Here is a 25,046-nt window from a genome sequence, read left to right on the forward strand (position 1 = left end):
CCAAGGCACTGACTGACTCATCACACTTACATACCTATTCACACTCAGCCCTGCTAGAGAGACAGAGACCCAACAAGCTTACCCCCGGTGGTCACAGACACCCTCAACCTCGAGGCCTCCTGAAGTACCTTGGCTTGAACTCACACCGAGCATTTGGCTCACTCCTGGTTCCTGGTTTATCCCAGCTCTGCAGGTGGAAGAAGGGAGAGGTCTGGGAGGGGTTCCCGCCTTTAGAAAAAGCCAGGGACCCTCAGTCACACAAACGTCTTCTCTCTCAATCTTTCCCCCCAAGTCTCTTTGAACTTGAGCCAAATAAAATGAAACTGGTCCCCACACTTCCTGACGCTATCTCTAGAAAAGCTGGACTCTGCAGAAAGTGTAACCAAGGGGACACCTGAAATCGCCGGGCTCGCGCCCAGGGCTCTGCTCACAGTCTAGTTCTCATAGCCCGAGGCAGCAGCAAGCAAGGGACTACTCCAAGACAGGAAAACAAACAAACAAACAAAAAACTCATTCTCTAGGTGTCAATCCCGGGAGTAACAACCTCAGAACTGCGGGAGAGCCAGCGTTCACTCCGGTGGGACCTGGGTGTCTGCCTGTCCAGCTGGGCACCTCACCAGGGCCAGGGAGAGTGCGTCGACCTCCTGAGCTTGTTTGGCCAAACTTGTGCGAGTTCCGCAAGAAGTAGCGTTCTGTGCGCCTGAGTGTGCATGAGCTTGGGAGCGGGACAGGCGCTCTGAGCCCCAGGCCTGCATCCTAGTCTCCACCGCCCGCCCCCCCACCAACCCACTAAGTGCTGGAGCCCAGCAAACCTCTTGTTTTCTGCAGAGTTGTGCCGGGTCGCCTCCCTCGCGCAATGGATTATCCATCTAGCGGAGCCAGCCTAAGCGTTGGGCACATTTCCCTGAGGATACAGGGGACCCAGAGAAGAGGCGGTTAGAAGGACCAGTGGGGAGTAATTAAGTTTAGCTGAGGGTATGGGGCGGTCTTCTCTACGTCTGGGCGGTCCAGTCTGCTACTGCCAGGCTCTAAACAACGCCCCACGCGAGGAGGTAAAAGGACACCGCCCCCTCCCCTTTTCTCCTTTCTATTCCTCCTATCCATCCTCCTTCTTTTCTCTCCCTCCCCCTTTCCCTCTTCACCTCCTCCCTCCCCAATCTCCCGCTGCGCTGCGCCCGGGAGATCCACCCAGAATCCCAGAACCCTAGCTCGCGTCCAATCGCCGAGGGGGGCGGGGCCTGTGGGAGGGGCGGGGCAGAAGGAGGAAGGGGCAGGGAGGGGTGGGGAAGGAGCTGCTACCCCAAGCTTGGGCTAGCGAACGCTGCGACCCAAGCAGCAGTGGTGGCGGGCATGGGCGATGGGGGCGCGGAGCGGGACCGCGGCCCCAAGCGCGGTGGCCGGAGCGGACGCCACGGCGACCACAACGGAGCGGAAGACTTGCGTGCTGACACGGGTAGCAGGAGTCCAAGGGAGGTTGCGGCGACCTCGGTCTCCAGTCCCGCAGGCTCCAGGGAGAGCGGCGCAGACAGCGACGGACAGCCGGCGCTCGGTGAGACGGACCACTGCCGCCGCATCCTGGTACGAGGTAAGGGGACAGCCGCGGCTCTGGTTCTTTGGGTCACCATGCTACCCTTCCTGGGGCCTCCGACCTCTCTACAGCGTCCATCTCACAGTTCATATATTGGTTCATTCATTCGTCAGTACATACAGCAATTATTCCGACTGCCTATTGTGTGCGGGACACTGAGCTGAACGCAGGGGACAAAGCAGAGGCTGGAAGGAGTCCTTGTTTCTCCGTCCTGCAGTTCATCCTTCGGGGCTGGTTCTCTCTCCCTAGGCCCATTCCGGCTGGTTGCTGTAGTAAGGATGCGAATCAGCTGGGGAAGCAAGACACCGAGAGCCAGGGCCCTCGCGCAACGGTTCTCAGAGCAAGGGAGGAGAAAGTGTCACGCGCGCTCCGCAGGGACAGGATAGGGAGGGACCCGAGTGGGCAGCTGCTGAAGAAGGCCGGCCCCGCAGGCCTGCGGAGTGCTTCCCAGCCTCAGCCCAGCCATCTTTCCCAGAAACCAGGCCTTGCATGGGTTGGTGGTCAAGGGAGGGCTCGGTGGGCGGAGGTAGGCTGGCCCGCCGCGGCTCCGCTGCCCCAGTTCCCACTAGCTTGGTCGCGGACTCTGGGCGCCCCTCCACCCAACCTGGCTGATGCTTTCTTCCTCTGCTCCACTCGCCTTCACCCAGTTTCCCAGTCCGGTCCCTGCGGCCGAACTCGACTTCATAGCACTCTCCTGCCATCGCCCATCCAGACCCAGGCCCCCAGGCCTCCTGGGTCTGGGCCTCTCCAAGGTAGAAAGTCTGGATCCTGGGCCTGAGGCCTGTTGTCCTCCGCCATCCTGGGTTTTCGGATTGGCTCACTTGGCTTCCCCTAGCTGCCCTTTCTCGAACTTATTCATCCCATGTACCCATCCTGGAACCTGCAGGCCTCAGGAAGCCACCAACCATACCCAATTTCCTCTCTTCTGCCTAGGAGAACCTAGGTTTCTCTCGCCTTGGAGCAGATGGAGTACAACTTCCCTGAATCCCGTTTCCCGAATGTGAGTGGCCCTGGGGATCTGAGATTCAGCTAGGGCAGGGCATGGAGACAGCCTACCTGAAGGCATAGGAAGCTGACTTGAATCCAGAAGGGAACCTGCATAAAGAAATACTCTTGGGAATAGGTGTGGTCACTAGAAAATTGGGTGGCCACTGCCACTCTAGGGACCCGAATGGATTAAGGCAGTTACACCACCAAGATATGAGGACTTGTTGGTCACTTGGAGTTAAATTAGAATGCCATTCTGTCATCTGAGGGGTTCTGAGTCCAAGAAGTGAACACCAGTTGAGTTTCACTAAGAAATCTGCAAGGCTTCTAGAGATAAAGACAGTCTAATGTTTCCAGCTCCGGGGTAATGTCGAGTCCTTGCCAATATTATGCATCACACCAACCTAAAAGCAGGTTTTCCTCTTGTCAAGATGACTGAGTTCTGAGCCCAAACATGATCTACCACTCTACCAACCTTTATGTAGAACAAATAAATCTCATTCATGGGCATCAGTGGGATTGTCTCTGGTGCAGACTCTTAGAGGTGGGAGTAAGAAGTGACCCTCTCTCCTCTGGGATAGAGCCACTTAAGTCAGACAGAGACACATATGTGGGGCTGCTCTGGTACATCTTCATGATACACTTCTGTAATGTACTCACAAAGGTAATTCTCTTACATTTGTAAAGCATGCTGGAAATATGAAATATGAAGTACAGTTATCCACCTGAGTGAAATGGAAAGCAAATGCAGCCCTCACAAATCCCTCTGCCCCTCCCCCATTTAATGACAAGGATGTTATTACAGGCCTGAAATGCCCAGGATGTCTTTTACTGCTAATCCCTCCTAGGCAGGGTCACTGGTGTCAGTCACTGCTCAATTACTTGAAGCCCCACCACTTATGGAAGCCTCTACCAAGGGGTGGAGGCTTCCATAAGTGAAGCCAGCCCAACACTCAGGAAGGGAAGCCTTCGCTGTCCACAATAAACAGCCTCCCATAAGGCCTAAGCACATTTTACCCTTGTCTTCTGGCACTCTGAAGACATACCCCCCTCGTGTCTTCCAGGGAAGCCATTAAAAGGTACAAGGGAGGCTGGGTGGTGGTGGCACACGCCTTTAAACCCAGCACTCAGGAGTCAGAGCCAGGCAGATCTCTGTGAGTTCGAGTTTGAGGCCAGCCTGGTCTACAGAGCGAGATTCAGGACAGGCACCAAAATTACACAGAGAAACCCTGTCTCAAAAAAACCAAAACAAAACAAAAAGGTGCAAGATTATGAGGATTATCTGCCCTGGCTGCTGTGAGGCTAGGGCACTCCAAAAAAAATGGCTCCACTCTCTCCACATCTTTCACTCTTCCTCCCTGGTTGTGGGATTGCTTGAGAGAAATCTTTAGCACTGGAAAGTCCAAGGACCGCTGGAGCCAGAGGTGAGCAGAATTGGTGTCTCATCTCTGGCCTTGCTGCCCCCACCTCCAGGAAGCTTGCTAAGGATCCAGGGTGCTGCCAGGCACACAGAGAGCACTCTGCAGGCTTTCCATAAATATTGTTGAGGGAAGGAATGAGTCGCCCTGGGTGACCTACAAAACCTGTCTAATGGCTGGGTGGTGTGAGTTGGTAGTCAGAAGCCCCTGTTAACTGCCACACACACACACACACACACACACACACACACACACACACACACACACACACACACACCATGGACCCAAGGACTGAGTTGCTGTGGAAAGTCAGCAGTTTAGAGGTAAAGAACAACTGATAAAAAGAAAATCAGACCATCTTGCAAACAAGCAGTGGGATTCTCCTCTGTCCTCTGGGTAACCCTGTTTGACCAATGTCTCAGATTTCCTCAGAGAAAACAAAGCTGGGAGCCCTGGAGGCCCCCCTGTTCTGCTCACCCTGCCTTCAAAATGGAGGCGTTCTCTCCAGCGGCTGGCATAAATACTGTGCCACCAAGATGACAGACATGGGCACACCACGGGCTTCCACACAGTGAGGCTTCTTCCCGGACTCCAGTCTCTAAGGCCCCTAGACATCCCCTGTGCAGTTGTACCAGGCCGTTGGCCAAAGGAGGGGTAGTGTGGAAGGAACCTTTTGTTTTAATTTGGAAGGGGCTGGCCAGTGGAGGCAGGAGGCCACCGGAACGCGTGGGGCCTCCAAGCTCTAACCTCACCCTGCAGTTGGCCAACCCTGTGCTGACTCTTTCAGTGGAGAGGGTTTGGGACAGGCAGAAGAGAGACAGCCTAATTCACAGATCCCTGCAATTGGTAGTCCAAGCCTGCCGCCACCTTTGGCTCAGACCAGTGGTGCTTTCCGTCTCAATCCAGATGAGAATCTAACTGGTCTTGATAGATCTGAGAATGCTCCATAGTTCCATGGTCAATGCCAGGAGGCACCAATAATCTACTCTGTCAGAGGTGCCCCCTTGGAGCCTGCTGCCTCCTCGGCAGGTCTGCAAACACTAGCCAAGACTCATGGTCTGCACCCCAGCCTTTCTAAGAACCGTTTCCCAACATGGCAAATCCTTCGGAGGAGTGACGCACCGGTCATCTTCCCGGCTAAAACGCCCTGAAGAGGAAGCTGGACAGACGCGCACCCGGTGCTTGGAGGCCCCCCTGCGAACACTGGGTCTTTGCCTTGAAATGGTTTGAAACGACTTGAGCACGATCTGGCTCTTCAAAACACGCAGCCAGTCCGGTGGTAGCGCCCAGTACAAAGGTTGCATGGGGCTGGTCTGCCTCCTACAGTTGTACCCGAAAAGCCGCCCAAGAGACAGTGCCTCCAAACAACTAGCTGCAGGGACGGACATTTCCTCCAGCATTGAAGGCTCCACTGGGTTTCCACCGGTCCTTGAGGAAACCTCCAGGCTGCAGGCCCGGCCTGGCTGAGCAGGCGCGGTGAAGCAAAGCCAGGGCCGCGTTGAACTGCGGAGAGCTGGGCAAAGCCCCAATCCTGGGCCTCTTTCGGGGGCAGGGATCTCCATATCCCAGTCTGTGGATGCCTTTGGAAACCTGGCCCAACACATGCCTGAAGCAGATGTTGAGAGCCCTAGAGGACTCGTTCAGAAAACCGAACTTTCGGAACTTTTGGAATTTAATTTTTTTTTTTTAAATTTTAGTGTTTGCGGAGAGTACTTTAAACTTTTTTCCAGTGGTTGTTTCGTTCTGTATTTTTTCCGTCGCTTGTCAGCAGAAGAACCGCATTCTCACCGCCGGTCTGTGCGGCAGTCATTTGGTTCTGTATTTTCCTTTCTATGTATTAATCACCCTCCCACCCCACAGGAAACCGAAGCGGGCAGCAGAATGAGGCCTTCTTGCTGCCCTTCCAACCAACCTCATTTTCAGAGAACGATGGCGACCATTTACACGGCTCTGTTCTCTCGAGCTTTCTTCCCCTGCATAGTCACGGTGGATTTCCGCATCTACAGGACCCAATGAGGGGGCGCTGAGGACAAATCTTTGGAAAGCTGGAGCTGGGGGTGAGGATCGCTGGGGCTGGGGAAAATCGGAAAATCGAGATGTGACTTCCCTGCGTGTCGCAAGGCGGTCTCCGCTCCAAACTCACCTTCAGGGTTCCAGCACCATCCTTTAGAAATGGCATCTGTGTATCGTGCAGGCCTGGACGCCATTGCTCAACTGCCTCTGCCTCCTGTTTCTTTCCATTCCATTTTAATCGGGGGCGACAGCGGGAGCCTATGAGGATTGTTGTTTTTGTTTTTATTCTTATTTTTGTTTTTTGCTTTCTCTTTCTTGTTTGTTTTATATGAGAGAAATTGGCCTGGTTCTCGGGGGATCCGGAGGCTGTGTAAGCCTCTATTCTGCACCGCAGGTGGAGCTGATCTTAGGAAGGGCATGGAAAGCAGCGAGCCCTCCCCCGGAGACCCAGGGTAGCCCAGGAGCTTGTGCAGAAGGGCTGAAGGGCGGTTAGGACTTTTCCACCACCTGCAGACGCCTGGGTTTTCCAGCGGCCTAGACTACAGCGGAGAAGGGGCAGCGACAGGCGGGGAGCTGGCCTCGAAGGCCAAGGGTGGGTGCAATGAAATCCAGGCTTCGTTGTTGTGACCTGCAGCCTGGTGTCTGCCTGCAGGGGCGGTGCCCTCTCTAACCATTTGCTCTCAGAGCAGAGACCTCCTTTCTTCTTGACTTAGTCCACAACACCAATGAGCACTCCTGTGAACCTGAATGGTTGAAGCCAGGGATGCCTCAACCTGGAGATTTGCTGCGGAGACTCTAGGACCCAGCACTGGGATCCTAGATCGCGCAATGGCGGGAAGGGGGAGGGGGTGTCAGGAGAGCAGGGAGCGGGATTCTCCAGTCCCTTGGCGACCCTGGGAGGTGGACACCATGTCTGCCAAGCCCACTCCATTTTTTTCTTTCTCAGCAGACAGCAGGCACTCAAATGTTTGCCAAATAAATGAAAGAAGACCATTGTCACTATTACCTATTGCCTAGGCGAGAAGTGACTAGTGACCACTCCCCAACGGACGTTCGGAAATTCCTATTTTGAGGGTGGACAGGAGGAGCATACTATGTAACTGTTAAAGTACGAGGTCGCCAGAACCTTTTCAAATTCCCAGCTTTGGGAATCGCTAAAAACTAAGACCAAACAACCTTAATTTCTTTTGTTGCGCACATGGGCTGGCGGGTGTGTGTGTGTGTGTGTGTGTGTGTGTGTGTGTGTGTGTGTGTGTGTGTGTGTGTGTGTGTTGATCATAGGGCTGGAAAGGCATCAGGGAGTCTCTTGCAAGGTCATAGGAAGTGCAGGGCCACCATGGATGCGCTGGTAAGTTTCCACCAGAAAAATTAGCCTAAATTGGTTGTCCAGAGTGGTGGCCAAGAGCTGGTAATGCCTGCACACTCCAGAAGGCAGAGACAGGAAGATTGCCTTAGGTTCAAAGTCAGCCTCGGAGTCTATCAAAAACCAAAAGTAAAAAAAAAAAAAAAGACAAACGAAAACAAACCAAAACAACAACAACAAAAATTCTAACAACGAACTAGCTTAAACCACTAGATAAATCTGCATCCTGCCAATTCACAAGTGGCTTAGAAAAATGGAACTGTTCTCTTTGCCCAGGTTTGACCTCCTCACTAACGCTGAGGTTTGCGGGATGCCTTCCCGGACTGGCAGGGAGGATCCCACACTCTCAAGGTCCAGCTTAGGCCGGCCTCACTCAACATCATCCACTAGCCCATGGAGAGCTTTAATTCCAGAATACAAGCTTCACAGGAAACAGAACCAAAGGCAGCAAAGGCTGCCAGAAGCAGCTTCCGGCGTCCCCTTGTCCCCTTCCAGGCGATTTCCCTGTGCTATTTTGAAATTCATCTTTAAAAAATCTTAAAGTGCAGATCCACCAGACCCGTGTCCTTTGACGGTGCAGTGAGCTAATTGTGTAGACCAGGAAGGACTTGCACTTGGTCTAATTTATTGTAAATACAGAGAAATGAACTCCCAGGCCCCCAGGCTTTGTGTAGATTTTTTTAAATGTTTCAGTGACATAAATTCCGAGCAGCAAAACTGCTGATTTGAAAGGCTTACACGATTTTAAAGACATTTCACTTAATTGTCAAGTAGAGAATTCATCAAAAATTTCCTTCATAAATAGCCTCTTTCAATTTTTTTTTTGATGTGTATGTGTTCACTCATGTATAGAGGTCAGAGGACAATTTGCAGGAGTTGGTTCTTGCCTACCATCTGGGTCCTGGGGAAGGAACTCAGGCTGTCTCTCCCCAGATCTCTGCCTAGGACCTGCTGAGCCTTCTCAGCAGCCCCAAATCTTTCCTTCCCCTTTTTAAAGTCTAAGGCACCACACACACACACACACACACACACACACACACACACACACACACACACACACACACACTTCTTAGCAGTGCCCCCTGGCTCAGCCCTCAAGTGGCTGGAAGGTAGCCATTTTTGTTTAGGTTGTCTAATGTTTTTGCACATCTGTACAGCTGTGTATTTATTTTCTTCCCACTGAATTTTAGACATAAAGAATCCTTGCTTGTATTTAACAAATATATGGTGTTTCTTCGTATGGATCTCTGTCACATGGCTGGTGGACACTGGACTGTTTTCTGTTGCTATTCCATACATGTTGCAGTTAATAAACTTGGGGTTTTTTGTTTGTTGGTTGCTTGGTTGGTTATTTTCATTTGCTGGGTATGTCTGTGAGGGAGTTCCTCAAAGTGGGTTACTGGGTCAAAGGGTGTCTTTAATTGCCTTTGGTGGTGGCAATTTATATTGCTACCAAGAATGCTGGACAGTTACTCTTTCCAAATCCCCTCTGCACCTCAGGTGCGGGGCAAGCCCCCTGCCTTTGAACTGTTCCCCGGTCCCCTTCTCTAGAGCTATTTTGTATGTTTGGTCAGGTTGGTTGGTTGATTTAGGGTTGGTTTATTGTTGTTAAATATTTTTTTCTTTTCTTTTTTGGGGTTTTTCAAGACAGGGTTTCTCTGTGTAGTTTTGGTGCCTGTCCTGGATCTCACTCTGTAGACCAGGCTGGCCTTGAACTCACAGAAATCCACCTGGCTCTGCTGGAATTAAAGGCATGCACCATCACTGCCTGGCTGTTGTTAAATACTTTATAATTTTATTCGTGTGTGTGTGTGTGTGTGTGTGTGTGTGTGTGTGTTGTGCATATATGAGGCCAAAAGAGGTTGTTGGATCCCCTGAAGTGGGAGCTACAGACCCGACAGTTGTGAACTGGATCACGCTCTGGTCCTTTGCAAGAGCATATACTCTTTCTATAAGAGAGTAGTACTCACTAGTAACTGTTAAGCCCTCTTTCCAGCCTCTGGTTTAGTTTTTGTTTATTTATTTATTTATTTATTTATTTATTATTGTAAGTATGAGTGTGAGTATTTGGAGGTTGGAGGACCACTTATAGGAGTCAGCTCTCTCTACTATGTGGAACCAGGAGATGGAACTCAGGTCCTTAAGCTTGGCAGCATAGCATTTGACCAGCTAAGCCATCTGGCTGGCCCCTAGTTTTGGTTTTTGAGACATTGTGTACATGTAACCAGGCTGGCCTAGAACTTACTATGTATCTGAACTTGATCTTTAACTCTGGAATCTTTATCTCCACTTCCTCGTTGTATATGAGAGCCACCACACCTGGCCTGCTTACAGATCGATAGTTGTTGTCAAATTATTCTGCAAAAGAGGTCTAGTAATTCACACTCCTCCCTGTGCCTCATCCCTAAATATTGTGGATCATTTAGACCCTGGAGTAGCTGGCATTTAACTTCTTTGTTAGTGAAGCTGGGTGTCTTCCCACACCCGTGAGCCCAGGAGCATCTCCTCTGCTGACAATTGCTGACTCTTCCTTTTGACCATATTTTCAAATACTTCTTTCCTTATTAGTCCGAGGAAATCCTGTATTATAGTCACCCGAATACTCGCAATATTATTGTGATTGTTCTAGTTTATAGCTTGCTTTTCAATTTTATGATGGCCTTTGTTTTCTTTGGTGTAAGATGTCCTTTCAATCATGTAGTCCGTCCAGCTGGTTTGCCTTGCCATGTATATACAGAGAGAAGCTTGCTTGTTTCCCTGCATGGTCATGTCTACTCCAAGGATGCCCCTAGGAACCGAAAAACAGAAGTGTGCGAGTTATGTATTGCAAAATCAGAAAATGTTTTCACAAACTCCTTTTCTTATTTAGTAAATATTGTGTGGAAATATATCTAGAATCCCTTCATTCTTTTTTTTTTTAATAAACAATACAGTGTGCAATTGTGTAGCTAGCATGTTATTTATTTAACTAATTTTCTGCTGATGGGTATTCAGGTTGGTTCTTTTTCACAATTCCAAACTCTGTGGTGTGTGTGTGTGTGTGTGTGTGTGTGTGTGTGTGTGTGTGTGTGTGTTTTATTTGTGGGAATGTGGGTGCACATGCCCTAAGCACCTAGTACAAGTGCAGGCAGAGGTCAGAGCAGGACAAGGCAAGATGTCCCCTATCTCCTACTGTCTCATTGCCTTAAAACAGTCTCTCACTGAACTGGAAGCTGCACATTTCTGTCAGGCTGGCTGGCTGATGAGTTCAGATCCACTTGTCTCTGGCTTCAGGCACACAGCCTGGCTTTCTTTGTGGGTGCTGGGAATTCAAACTTAGGTCCCTGAGCCTACAGAGCAAGCTCTCTTATCCAGCGAGCTATCTCCCCAGCCCCAAGGCTGCATCTTAATTAAACAAGCAGTTTTTTAAAATCTCATTTATGGAAAATATAACCACAGTGGGATCATGCATTGTATTAATTGTCACTTTGGTTTTTGTGGTTGTCGGTCTGTTTTGCATTGTGTTAAAGTGGTGTCTGGCTCTGAACCTGCCTGGATTCTCCTTCCTCTGCCTCCTGAGTGCTGGAGGGGCAGCTGGCCCCACCATGCCTGGCATGGAATTGTTGTTCATTTTTATTGCAGTAATAGTTCTCTGGTTAAGTGTCTTAGAGGGGTCTTTTTGTGGGTGAAGTAATGTGATGTTTTGCCAAGTATGGCCATACCAAAGAAATAGAACTATTTCTGAGATAATAATAGTGAACACTGGGAGACAGTGAACACCCGTTATACTACTCTGTTTAATGTGCATATGTTTGAAATTTATCATAACAAAATATTTACAATAATTGAAATTATTCACATATACATGGTATGGTTATAATTACAGGATAAATTTTTAGAAGCAAAAATTTAAAAACATGCCAGGCAGTGGTGGTGCACACCTTTAATCCCAGTACTCGGGAGGCAGAAGCAGGTAGAGCTGTGTGAGTTCAAGGCTAGTCTGGTCTACAGAGTAAATTCCAGGATAGCCAGGGCTACACAGAGAAACTAAAAAAAAAAATTTTTTTTTAAAAATACAACAAAACTATTATAGGTATTTATATATTTCATGCCAAAACGTGCAAGCTCACATGCCCAGCAAGCAAAAATGCATGTGTCACCTCACTGCTTCCTTCCCTAAGAGTCGCGCTTTTAGAGTAAAATGTTTTCAAGTGACAAACCAAAACCCAAAACCAAACCCTCACAGTTTCCGACTGCTAGTGAGGCTAGACCCGGTAATATTTATTCTGCATTTTTATTTTCTCGGCTGTGCACATAATTACAACTGTGTTGAATTGGCTTCTGTTTGAAAGAGCTCTTTTTAGAAATTTAAAATTTACTTATCTTGTGCGTGTGAGTGTTTTGCCTGCTTGTGTGTATGTGTGCCTTGTGTGTGCCAACGGATGCTTGTGAGCCACCATGTGGGTGCTGGTTGTGGAACCTGGGCCTTTGCTAGATTAGAATTGCTCCCAATGGCTGATGCTCTCCAGCCCTGAGAGGGCTGTTTATACACCGAGGAGACAAACCCCCTTTGTGGCTTGTGTTGCAGACATCCCTCCGGTCTTTTTCTTTTTTTAAATCGTTCTGAGATTTATTTTGTTTGCAACTTGAAATTGAAACTGTCATCACATCTAATGGCTGTCTCCTTTGGGGATTCTAGATTTTAGTTCCTGATTAGAAATGGAGATGGGAGGGAGGGAATCAGAATGTGGAAATCCCGAATTTGTGGAGGGGTGAATCCATCCCACACAACCCCATGCAGACACTGAAGTCACTTATAGAAAACGGTGCTGGTGTTGCTTCAGCAGCACACATACTGAGGCTGGGAGGACACGGAGAGGAGGAGGGAAGGGAAGGGAAGGGAAGGGAAGGGAAGGGAAGGGAAGGGAAGGGAAGGGAAGGGAAGGGAAGGGAAGGGAAGGGAAGGGAAGGGAAGGGAAGGGAAGGGAGCAAGGGAGCAAGGGAAAGCAAAGGGTGCTGGGCACACTGGTCCGTGCACACCCTCCTGGCGTTTTTCTTCACCAGCAGCACTCAATGACATGCAAATGCTATGTTAATAGTTGTTAAACTGCATTGTTTAAGAAATCCCTAACTAAACATTGATCTGCATTTGCTTGAGTCCTTGAATATGCGCAAACACACATCTTCCGAGTCGGGAGGAACGCTGGAGGATGGTGGGAGAGCGCCTGTTCCTTTGCTCGAGGCTCTTGGCACCAGCCTTAGTACTGGGGGGAAATTATTTTGCCTTCAAAGCAAACTAAATACTTCAAAAAATTATACAAAGGATGGTGGAAGAAATTTTCCTTCTCTGATCAACTTCTAGTTCCAAGAGGGAGCAGAAGGCGGGGGTGGGGGTGGGGGTTTGCAAGCCAGACTTGCTACTGTGTGAGTACACAGGAACACATGGGAGTTTACTCTGCAAATATATAAATAAATACACACACACACACACACACACACACACACATACATACACACACACATACACATAGATGCATACATACACACACATACATACATACACACATACACACATACATAGATACACACACACACACATACATATATACACAACCTCACACAGACTTGCTGTTGCAGTTGACAGTATCTGGTGAATGTCCATCCAGGTTAGTAGGTGAAGACATTCCTCATTCTTACCAATGGCTCTAGAGTAGCCAAAAATCACTAGTTTCATTGACCAGTCTATTATCAAGCTTTTGAGGGTTTTTGTTTGTTTTGCTTTTTAATGAAACTACATCACGGTGGATTTGACTTCATCAAATTCCAGCATTTCTTTAGAACAGAGGCTCTTCAAGGGTTCTGGGAGGGCCTCGTATGTACTGTTGTTTGCTTGTTTACTGGGTGTACTGATTTTATGTTACTGGTTTCGCACAGACGACAGCTCTCCAGTACACCCTCAGTTCCCTCTCCTCCTCCCCTGCCATCCGATTTCCTCTTACTTCTCTTCTGATTTTTTTTTTTCATTTTTGAAACCAGAACATTTATTTTATGACTGACTGAAATCCTCAAGATGAACTGGATGCTGCCACAGCCGCCTTCTGGGGTCTAGGTGATGTCCCTTCACGGAATCCACGTCTGAATCTTCCATAGACAACTTTTAGGTGTCTCATCCGCCCAGCCCTGAAGTGCTTCATCTCTTAGCCTTGGCACTCTGGTTATACCTTCTCCTGCGCTTGGCAGGATAGCCACATTTGCCACAGGTCGGCTTCTGAAGGTGGTAGGCCGCAGAGCCACGGAGGTGGCACCACGTGTGTGCATCTTACTGTGACGCTTTCCAAAGGATGGTGTTCCTTGCTTCTGCCACCGAGACCAAAGAGGCTGGAAGAGCTCTCTTCTGCTTTCATGTCGTGTGTGTGTGTGTGTGTGTGTGTGTGTGTGTGTGTGTGTATGTGTGCACATACATATATAATTTCCAGTGTGTCTGAAGGATTCTAGGACCCCAAAGTGTGAGAGAACAAGTATTTTTTGTCTTTCTGATTCCGCCTTATTTTACTTAACTTCAGTTAATACAATAACCTCCAGCTGCATCTATTTCCCAGCAAATGACGTCTTTAATTTTAAGCATACTTCTTTAATAAAGAGAACTCATTTTTTTTATAAATCTCTGTGTGCATGTGTGGCAAGCCACAGCACTTGTATGGCAACTTCCTGTGCGTCTGCTCTCTCCTTCCACTGTGTGGATCTGTGAGATGGAAACCAGGTCACCAGACCCAGTGGCAAATGCCTTGACCCACCGAGCCCTCACCAGCCCCCAATTTAATTCTTCTTCATGGCTGAATAAAACTCCATTGTGTTACCATGTTCTATTTATCTGTTCATCTGTTGATGGACACCTCGGCAGATCCTGTATCTTAGCTATTGTGAATGGGGCTGCAGTCCACCGCCCCCCTACCCCCAAGTACTTTTCATGTTGTATCCACTTGTGTTTCTATTAGCAGCTTCAGAGAACCTAATTACTCTGACTCTGGCCAGCAGTTTTCCTCGTCTGAGAAATACAATGTTTCAAAAGTCCCAAGGACCCTCAAGCTGTTCCCCCGGTCCCTTCTGTGACTCGCGAGCCTGAGCACTTTCTCGTTTTTTGCTTTATTTTTAAAGATTTGTTTATTTTTACTTTATGTATATGAGTGTTTTGCCTGCATGTATGTCTGTGCACCACACGTGTGTGCAGCATCCATGGAGGTCAGAAGAGGGTGCCCGATAACCTGGAACCAGAGTCCCGGACAGCTGTGAGCTGCCATGTAGTGCTGGGAATGAAACCCCTGTCTTCTGAAAGAGCAGCCAGTGCTTAACCACTGAGCCATCTCTCCACACGGCACTTTTCACTTTAATTAACCACTTGTGTTTCTTCTTCTCTGGATGATGTGTTCAGTTTTCCACGGACTGGCCAGCTTTGGCCCTGGGTGTGTTCTGACTCCAGACTCTTCTCTGGGTCTGGGTCTAACCCTCTCACTCCCTGCAGAAACAAGTGCTCAGAAGCACTCTATTGGCCACTGCTTTCCTCTGAGTGCTTTTTGTCTTCTTCCTTGATTTGTGAAGCTCCTTTTTTCATATTTAAGTGTTAATTTGGTACTGTATGCAATGTCAGATGGATCGCCTTATTCCAAACAATGAGCTAACTGTCCAAGGCCCACGTCTTTAACAGTCCTGTCTTTCCTCCAACTAATTTGAAATGCCATCTTTGTAGAATATTCAGGATCCCTGAGGGCATGTGGATCTGCTTCGAGGTTGTCCTCGAAGTCACACCACTTTAGTGAGTCTGGATTCAGAACAGATTTTGCTGTGTGGCTGTGTAGGCATCCTCTCCTCTTTCTGTTGGTGGTGGTGGTGGTGGTGGTGGTGGTGGTGGTGGTGGTGGTGGTGGTAGTGGTGGTGGTGGTGTGTGTGTAACTTTGTAAATACAAAACATGTATTTGTTTATTTGTTTCACACAGGGTCTCTCTATGTATAGCCTTGGCTGTCCTGGAATTTGTTATGTAGACCAGGCTGGCCTCAGATTCACAGAGGTCTTCCTGAGTCTGCCTCTCAAGTGTGCCACCACACCCAGCTTTGGTTGGATGATTTTTATTGTCATGGTCACACTGTACATGGTGATGGGTTCACAGTGCCATTTTCTTTTGAGGCTGGGGAGATGATTTTCAGTAAAGCACCCATGGCGGGGGCAAAGGGGGGCTGTGATCCCCCGTGCCAGGAAGTGGAGACAGGAGGATCCTTGGAGTTTGCCAACAGTCTAACCAATCCATGAGCTCCAGGTTCATTGTGAGTTTCTATCTGAAAAACTAAGGTGGAAATAATAGCAGAAGATACCTGACATGGACCTCTGGCCGTCACACACTTGAATATCCACACATACGTATATACAAAAGACATTTTCATATACATGATCATGGACTTTGACCAATTTCTCCCTCCTTTCCATTTCTCTCCCTTCAATTATTCCCATTTGTTCCCCAAGCCATGCTTCTACTTTTAATCCTGTATACACTTATATGTACATACATGCTTTCATATATCTACATAATATATATCTAGAGATGAGGATTCTGAATTTGGCTTATTTCAGTTAACAAAATGATTTCTGTTTGCATCCATTTTCGTGCAAATTTTGTAAGTTGATTCTTATTTCAGGCTGCACAAAATTCTGTTGTGGATATCCACTACATTTTCTCTGTCCATTCATCTGTTGATGGCCAGCTATATTGCAATAAAATTGGATGGGCAGGGGTCGCCAACATGTTAAATTTTGCCCCTTTTTTCCCCGAGACAGGATTTCTCTATGTAGCCCTGGCTGTCCTGGCACTTCGACCAGGCTGGTCTCGAACTCTGAGATTCACCTCTCTGTCTCCCCAGTGCGGGGATCAAAGGTGTACGCCTCCGCTGCCGTCATCACCACCACCCAGCTGCCTCTTTTTGAAAGACTTTTCCTTAACTATTTAAATTTCCACAGTAAACATGAGAGTGAATTTTCCACAAGGAATTTTTTAAAACTATTTCTAATTCCTTATTATTTACTTATTTTATTTATTTAATATATGTCTGTATGAGGGTTTCAGATCCTCTGGAAGTGGAATTACAGACAGCTGTGAGCTGCCATGTGGTTGCTGGGAATTGAACCTGGGTCCTCTGGAAGAGCAGTCAATGCTCTTAACCTCTGAGCCATCTCTCCAGCCCCCTCTACAAGGAATTTTTATAGTGGCAACATTCTATTTCTGGATCAAGGTAGGGAGAGTCTTGTCTCAATTAGAAGTCAACACATTAAAGCTAGGCATGGTGGTATGGGCCTGTAAACCCAGCACTCCAGAGGCTGAAGCAGGAAGACTGCTGAGTTCAAGGCCAGTCTGGGCTACAGAGCATGACCTTGTCTCAGAAAAACAAAATGGAAATGAATAACAACAAAGCCACACACAAGCAGCCTCTTGAAGAAAGGGGCCTTCCTGGGGCGAGGTAGGAAGTGAAGCAAGGGAGAGCCATGGTCGGGGGTCCCGTGGGAGAGGGGTCAGAGGGGCTCTGTTTGGCCTGGAGAGTGGGTTTGTAACTTCCAGGTTTGTTTTTTTATCTTCTCTGCTCCCACTGTTACCTTGTTGTTTTGTCTAAATTTTATTTTTTTATTGAATTAAAATTAATTTAAATTTATTACTTCTCCTCCTTGCCCACACAGGACCTCTGGAAACAGAACCTTGTCTACTTTGCTGGTCCCTATGACCTCAGATTCTAGAACAGTGCATGGCACATTGATAAAGATCTATTGCTCCAATAAATAGATATGACTTTTCTTATTTACATAATGGGATAATACTGTACATGTTATTTATTTTTAATGTATTTTTCAATAATATTTTATTTTATATGTATAACAGCTTTGCATGTGCGTATGCATCTGCACTATGCATATGTGTATGTATACCACATACATGGAGTACCTGGGGAGGTCAGAAGAGGCTTCTATTCTCAGGAACTGGAGTTACAGACAGTTGTGAGCTGCCATGTGGGTGCTGGGAACTGAACCTGGGTCCTCTGCAAGAGCAGCAAGTGCTCTTAACTGCTGACCCATCTCTTCAGCCCCCTAAATGTGTTATTTTATGTTACTTTCTTGCACTTTGTGTCAGGTCACATGACCATTCCCTCACTCTTTCTCACTTCTACCAGATGTTTTATAGTATGGGTCACAGTGTGTTCAGTCATCTCCCTGTGGGTAACATTTAGGGTACTTTGAAAAAGAATTTTTCATTGTTTCTTTGAAACTGGGTCTCACTGTGTAGCTCAGGCTTGCCTGGAACTCATAGAGATCCACCTGCCTCTGCCTTTTGAGTGCTGAGATTAAAGGTGTGCACTGCCATGCAAGCCTATGTTTTGAGGTTTTAGTTTGTGTATGTGTGGCTATGGGGTATCATACATGCATGGGTAGAGACCAAAAGTCAACATTAGATATCTTCCACAATCGTTCTCCATGTGTTGTTATTATTTATCTTTTGTTTTGTGTGAGTATTTACCTACATACATATACATGCACCACACAGGTAGAGAACTCACAGAAGCCTGAGAGGACTTTGGATCCTCTAGAACTTGACATAGTTGTGAGCCACCATGTGGGTGCTGGGACCAAAGCTGGGTCCTCTCCAAGAGCAGGAAGTGCTCTTAACTCATAAGCCTTCTTTCTAGCCACTTCACCTTGTTTTAAACCTGGAATTCATCAATTTATTTAGCTGGCTGGCCAGTGAGCTCCAGGGACCTGCCTGTCTAGGCCCCCACTCCTGCCGAGATTGGTGCTTGGAATTCGAACTCAGGTCCCCATCTCGTTCAGCACTCCTCTTGCCCATGGAGCAATTTCTGCTCAACAGTATTTCCACCCAAGAGTTTATTGTATATTTTGGTCTTTGGTGTTTTGCTCAGACTGACTTTAATGGAGTCAGACACATCCTCTGTGTTTCTTCCAGTCTCTTGTGTTCTGTCTGCTTAGTAAACTCCTAATAGAATGGGGCATGGTGGCACATGCCTTTAGTCCTGGCACTCTGGAGGCAGAGGCGGGCGGGTCTCTGTGAGTTTGAGACCAGCCTGGTCTATAGAGTGAGTTCCAAGACAGCCAGGGCTAAGACACCCTGTGTTAAAAAACAGGCAAGCTCCTAACAAGCAAGGTCATAGGAAAGTGTCCTGGAGATGGAGAGACAGCTCAGCAGTTAAGAACAGAAACCTGAGTTCAATTCCCAGCACCCACATGGCAGCTCACAACTCTCTATAACTCAGGTTCCAGAAGATCTGATGCCCTCTTCTGTGCTCCTAGGTCACCAGGTCCACACATGGTACACAGACATACATGTAGCCAAACACTTATACGCATAAAAATGAAATAAAATAAATCTGAAAGAAAAAAAAAGAAATACCTGCCATATTTTTGTAATGTCTTTACCATATTAATTTTTTTTACCATTTTAATTCACCTTTTTATAATAGGTCACTTGCTCTGTGACCTACTTGAAACTTGATATTTTTGGTGTGAGAAAAAGTTTTCACTTAATTTTATTCCAAATAGATGATTTGTGGCCACCAGTCTATTTAAGCTCTCTTATAAGCGCAGCCTGTCCTCATTTGGAATGTCCCTTACAGGCTGGAGGAATGGCTAAGCAGTTAAAAGCACTCGCCACTCTTGTAGGGGGCCCAAAATCAGTCCTTAGCACCCATTTTGAGTGGCTCACAACCAACCGCGTCTAACTCCAGCTCTAGGGGATCCAACAACCTCTTCTGGCCTCTGTGGGCACTGCACACACATGCGGGGCTGGGTGGCCGTGGCTAGTTTTAGAATGGCCCTAACCACCGCTCCACTGCTGTCCACACATGTCTGACAGTGAGTGTGCCCTCCATCCGATTGCCTGTTCCAGGACTGCCATTGAACACCATTCCATTCCTGTCACACTCACACTCCACTTCTTTACTTAATATATTAGTATAGTGCATTCTTGACATTTATTTATTAATCGGGGGAGGCATATGTGAAGGTCGGAGGATAAATTTCAGGAGCTGATTCTCTTCCACCGTGTGTGTGTGTGTGTGTGTGTGTGTGTGTGTGTGTGTGTGTGTGTGTGCAAGCAACTTTATATGCTGAGCCATCGTCTCTACACCTCTAAAATTAAATACTCACTTTAGCCTCACCCAGCCATGTAAAATCATGGTCCATTAGTTGCTTTTCTGTTGCTGTGATAAGACACCATGACCAAGGCAGCTAATTAAAGGAAGGGTTTATTTGGGCTTGTGGTTCCAGAGCAATTAGAGTTCATCACCACCCTGGCAGGGAAGCATAGCCACAGGCAGGCACGACAGCTGGATTAGCAAACTGAGACCTCACATCTTGAACTGCAACCACTTACTTGGCAGAAAGTGTGTTCTAGAATTCTCAGATTCTTCTGAAGCCTCAAAGCCTGCCCCCAGTGACACACTTCCTCCAGCCAAGCCACACCTCCTAAACTTACCCAAATACCCAAACAGCGCCACCAACTGGGGGCTAAGTATTCAAACCTCTGAGCCCCTGGGAGCTATTCTCATTCAAATTTAACCTACGCAGGGGTTAAGTTTTTTCTAGTAAACATTAAAATAAGTTTTGAAATGGCAGGCGTGTGCTGTTTTAAATCATCTTACAGCCCACAGAGACACAGGGAACCATTACCGGGTTCTCTCTCTGTTGGTGAATCTGTGCGTTGGCTGACACCAGTCCATGCTGGCTTTGTAGTTTGTCTCTGTGGTGGTTAACTTCATATTTCGAAATCAACAACAGGCCCACAATAAGTTGCAGGATTAGTGCAGAAAGATCTGAAGTAGCCACCAGCCAGCCTGGCTCCCCTCCTCGGGAGTGTCTCACAAACATCCACGGCACATTATCAGATCCAGGAGAGAGTCAGGAGTGGTGTGGCACACACGCAATCCCAGCACACAATCCCAGCGCAGAGGCAGAATCAAGGAGGGTCAAAAGTTCAAGACCAGCTCGAGCTACATAGAGAGTTCCAGGGTAACCTAGACTTCAGGAGATTTTGTCTCAAAAACACAAAACAAAATAAAAAACAAAGAAGAAAATCACACAGAAAACTGCCAGGTGCTTAGTCTGAGAAACTGAGCCATAGACCTTCCTTGAGCTCCATCTGTGTGTGGCGTCACTCATCTCTGTCTGCCATAGTTCTGTGATGCCTTGTCACATGCATGGGTTCAGAATATGACTGAAATAAAGAACCACTGCCCCCACCACAAAGGGCTTCTCTTTTCTTTCTTAAAAAAATTGAAGACTTATTTTATTTTTAATCCTACAGATATCTGTGTGTGGGTATGGGCACAGAAATGTGGGTGCCCTCAGGGGCCAGGGGTGCCAGTTCTCTTGCAGCTGGAGTTACAGGCAGTTGTGAGATGTGAACCGGCTGCTGGCAGCCGAACCCAAGTCCGCTGGGAGAGCAGCAAGTGTTCTTAACTGCTGAGCATCTCTCCAGTCTTTCTGTATTTTTTTAAAATTTTTTTATTTTGTAAAGCCTGGGCTGTCCTGGAATTGTACTGTGTAATCTAGGCCGTCCTTGACCTCACAGAGATCCACTACTTCTGCCTCCCAAGTGCTGGAATTAAAGTCACGCACCACCACCCCTGGCCCACAAGGGCTTTGCAATGCTCCCCTTGTGTGGTCAAATCGTTCACCTGCCCCAGGCCCTGGCTGTCACTGCTCTGCCCCCACCCCCCTCCACCAGTTCGTCATTCTGATGTTATATAAACAAAAGCTTGTGTACATGACATCTGGGAACTGGCTTCCATTTATTTTTTTTATGTATATGGGTGTTTTGCCTGCAAGTATATCTATCACATGCACGTAGTGCCTAGAAGGCCAGAAGAAGGCATCAGATCCCCCTGGAACTGGAGTTAGTTACCAAAGATTGTGATCTGCTCTGGGTGTGCTGAGACTCGAACCCAGATCTTCTGGAAGAGCAGCCAGTGCTCTTAAGCTCCAAGCCCCCTCTCCAGCTCTGGCTTCTTCACTGTGTTCCCTGAGCACATCAACTTTGTCAACAGTGACCCTTCTTCACTTCTAAGTAGATTCTCCAACCAGCCCGCTGCTGAAAAAACACTTGCTTAGTCCCCTTTGGAGGCCATCTGTAGATGTAACCAACCGTCTTATTAAATAAGAAACACAGAAACAATGTAAAAGAGAAAGCCGAGAGGTCAGAGCTCAGAGCTAAAATCTCACCCTTCCTCCTGCTGTCCCAGCTTCGCGAAAAGAGACCTACTTCCTCTCGGTTCGTATTTTTAAAGTATGTTGTTCTGCCTTCTCATTGGTTGTAAACCCAAACACATGACTGCCTCGTCACTGTCTGAATGTACAGCCCCCTAGGTCCTAAAGACATATGTCTCCAATGCTGGCTGTATCCCTGAACACACAGAGATCTTATGGGATTAAAGGCGTGTGCCACCACCGCCACACTCTTGCTATGGCTCTAATAGCTCTGACCCTGAACACACAGATATCTTATGGGATTAAAGGCGTGTGCCACCACCGCCACACTCTTGCTATGGCTCTAATAGCTCTGACCCCCAGACAACTTTATTTATTAACATACAATCAAATTAATATTCCAGTACAAATCAAAATAATATTTCAATACAATTAGATTACCACCACAGCCATCAAAAGGAAATTTGGGGCCAGGGTGTAGCCCAGTTGGTCGATTGCTTGCCTATCATGCATGAAGCCTTGGACTCAATTCAGAGCACCAAACAAACCAAGCATGGTGGATTATGTCTGTAATTCCAGCAGGAAGATCAGGAGTTCAAGGTCATCTTCAGCTACTAGAGAGTTTGTAGATAGCCTAGAATCATGAGACCCCCATCTCAAAAACAAACAGGGCCTGGAAAGATGGCTCAGCGGTGAAGAGCACTGGCTGCTCTTCTAGAAGACCTGGGTTCGATTCCCAGCACCCATATGGCAGCTCACAACACTAGTTCCAAGAGATCAAATACTTCTTCTGGCCTCCGAGGCACACATGTATGAATACAAGCAAAACACTCACATATATGAAATAAAAATAAGTAAATCTTAATTTTAAAAAAGGCAAAAAGAAAAGCCGCTGTGTAAAGGTCTTTGTGTGGACATAAGGTTTCACTTTTCCAGGACAAACACTCAGGAACACAGTCACCGGGTTGTTGGTTGGTTGTTTCTTTAACTCTCTCAGTTACCACAGGCTGGCTTCCAGAGTGGCTGGATCGTGTTTTTACCAGAGATCCGGTGTCTGCATCCTCCGTGGCCTTTGGCATGCTCAGCATCCTTTTCCTTTCTCTTCCTCTTTGCTCCCCCCGCGCCCCAGCATTCGTGATGTCTTCTGTTCTAAAAGGCACACCTCACTGTGGCTCTAAACCGCTTCCCCAAACACTGGTGATGTGGAACACGTTTCCTTGGGTTCTCCTGTGTGGTTTGACGCCGGGTGGTGCTCAGTGGTTGCTTTTCTTGTGTAGTGGCCCTGAGGGAGAGTCCCAAGAGGCCCATGGTCCCTACAACACACCAATAGCAAGACCTTCATCAGACATACTGGGCTCCGAGCCTGGATGGGACCTGGGCTGGCAGGGTTTGGTCCCCTCTGAGCAATGATGTCCTTCTTCCCCGACACCATCCCATCCCCACCTCCACTCGCCTGCTTCCAAGGCTGATTGCACATGAAGATGGGACCAGAGCCAGAGCACACCCTGAAGGTTGAACAGCCACTGGAGCAAACAGGAGCTGTAAGGGTCAGGCCAGGCCATGGGTGTGGGAAGAAGGGGCTGAGGCTACCTATCTGGAGCAGAAGTTCTAAAAGGAAGACTACAGTCCTTGGGGGCTGCAAGGCAGGCAGCAGCCCCAAATAGACACCCTGTCTCACGCTCTCCAAGGGAACAATGGGCTTTTCCAGAAGATCGCTTCTTGCCCATTGCTAAAGTCTTGCCTGAAACTTATCAGCTATGTTAAGGGTGTCCCACAGCATGTTCATGAAGTGAGACGAGAGTGACTGGGAACTGTTGTTTGCACATTGGGTATTGAACCCAGGGCCCTGTGCCTGCTAGGCAAGCGCTCTGCTGGACTACATCTCCAGACCCTGCTTGTTGCTGTTGCTGTTATTGTTTGTTGAGAAGGTTCTCACTGTGTAGCTTAGGCTAGCCTCGAACTTGCAGTCTTCCTGCTAACATCACCGTAGTGGTGGGATTACAGGAGTGTGCTAATCAGGGTGTTTCTTCAAGAAGTCACTTAAAACTTGCTCCTCGTCTATAGAGTAGGGAAATGACAGTTCCATCTCCGTGGAGACACTGGGAAGGTTCAAACTCAAGACCAACCCCCGGCCCAGGGCAGGGGCTGAAGAACCTGACCCCTTTGTTGCTACTGTTGCCTGTTTACGTGTACACAATGTGTTAGGACTAAAACCACTACCCTGCCAGCCCCACCCTCACACCTCTGGGCTCCCTCTTCCCCACAAGTCTCCTGCTTTCATATCTTTCAAATATATTTTAACTATGGGTATGTGTCTGTGGGGGCATATGTGCACATGTGTATCATACCATGAGGCCAAAAGGGGGTGTAGGATCCCCCAACGATGGAGCTACAGGTGTTGTGAGTCCCCCGATGTGGGTGCTGAGAACAGAACCCAGGTTCTTCGCAAAAGCAACAGTTGCTTTTCACTGCTGAGCGGTATCTCCAGCCGCATCTCCGCCTTCTTAGGACGACTGTGTAAGAAGCCTGTTTAGTAGCCTCTAGCTTCCCAGCACATAGCAAAACCTGTTTCTGCGCCCCCTGGTGGAAATGAGGATCCTTGCAGCTGCAGGAGATGGCCTGTTGCAGGGGCTTCCTGAGCAAGAGTCGCTCAATTGTTGTTGTCGGGTGTTGGTTTTGTTTGGAGACAGGGTCTGTATCCCAGGCTGGCCTGGTCCTCTGGTCCTCGTGTTTCCACTTCCCAAGTGCTGAGCTTGCAGGCATGCAGCACCGTGCCCTGCTGAGCTGGTGGCCAGCTTTCCAGGCTGCTGCTCCTCCATTGCGGGGAACTGCAGCTGACCTCCTTGTGTGCCTGGTGGATCCCACCGGCACAGTGCTGCCTTGTCCCACCGTCTGATTATTCCCTGTGCTAACAGGTTTCACATCAGTGGTGGGGAGCTTAGATTACAGCATTTCCCCTCTGTGGTGATCGTGGGCTGTAGGCTTTTGGCCTTTCTTAAACGGACCCCAAAGTACTAAAGAGGGTTCTGTGTGAAAGATATTGGCCTAAAGCCTGAGCTGGCTCAGCTGTACAGGGACACAGCGAGTGGGTTAGTTCCCTGGCGGGAAGATAACCCAGCAGCCTAGCAGGGTGGTACCAGCCTTTGGGCCCCTCCTGGGGTTTCCAGCTTCTCTTCTGCCCTCTGTATCATATCAGCTAACATCCTTCTGGACCCCAGGAGGGACCAGGGCTCCGTGTCTCCAGAAAGCCTTCTGTGACTGACCACACTCAGTTCTAATCCATCTTCTCTGGACTTGAGGACTCGGTCTGTTTTGTCCCAGCTAGTTACTCTGCAAAGGGAACAGAATCCGGGGTGAGCCACAGTGAGTCCTTCCTGCCCAGGCCATGATGGCCAACCTCACTCTCCCACCTCCTTCCCCCCCCCCTCGACTTCCCTCTATCTCTACCTA

General features: G+C 48.1%; 1 protein-coding gene and 1 pseudogene across 1 annotated transcript in view; one reads left to right on the plus strand and one right to left on the minus strand.

Annotated features, from left to right (window-relative positions):
• Window positions 1-1,290: 1,290 nt before the first annotated feature.
• The window catches only part of Vax2 (ventral anterior homeobox 2), a 28,690-nt gene continuing 4,934 nt past the window's right edge, over window positions 1,291-25,046 (plus strand). The window contains exon 1 of the mRNA XM_006991513.4: window positions 1,291-1,585. Coding sequence (XP_006991575.1) covers window positions 1,351-1,585 — 235 coding nt within the window. The 5' untranslated portion in view covers window positions 1,291-1,350. The remainder of the gene's footprint in view (window positions 1,586-25,046) is intronic.
• On the minus strand, window positions 13,414-24,415 carry LOC102927568 (large ribosomal subunit protein eL37-like; annotated as a pseudogene).

This window comes from Peromyscus maniculatus, chromosome 3 (genome assembly GCF_049852395.1).
Source record: "Peromyscus maniculatus bairdii isolate BWxNUB_F1_BW_parent chromosome 3, HU_Pman_BW_mat_3.1, whole genome shotgun sequence".
NCBI lineage: Eukaryota > Metazoa > Chordata > Mammalia > Rodentia > Cricetidae > Peromyscus > Peromyscus maniculatus.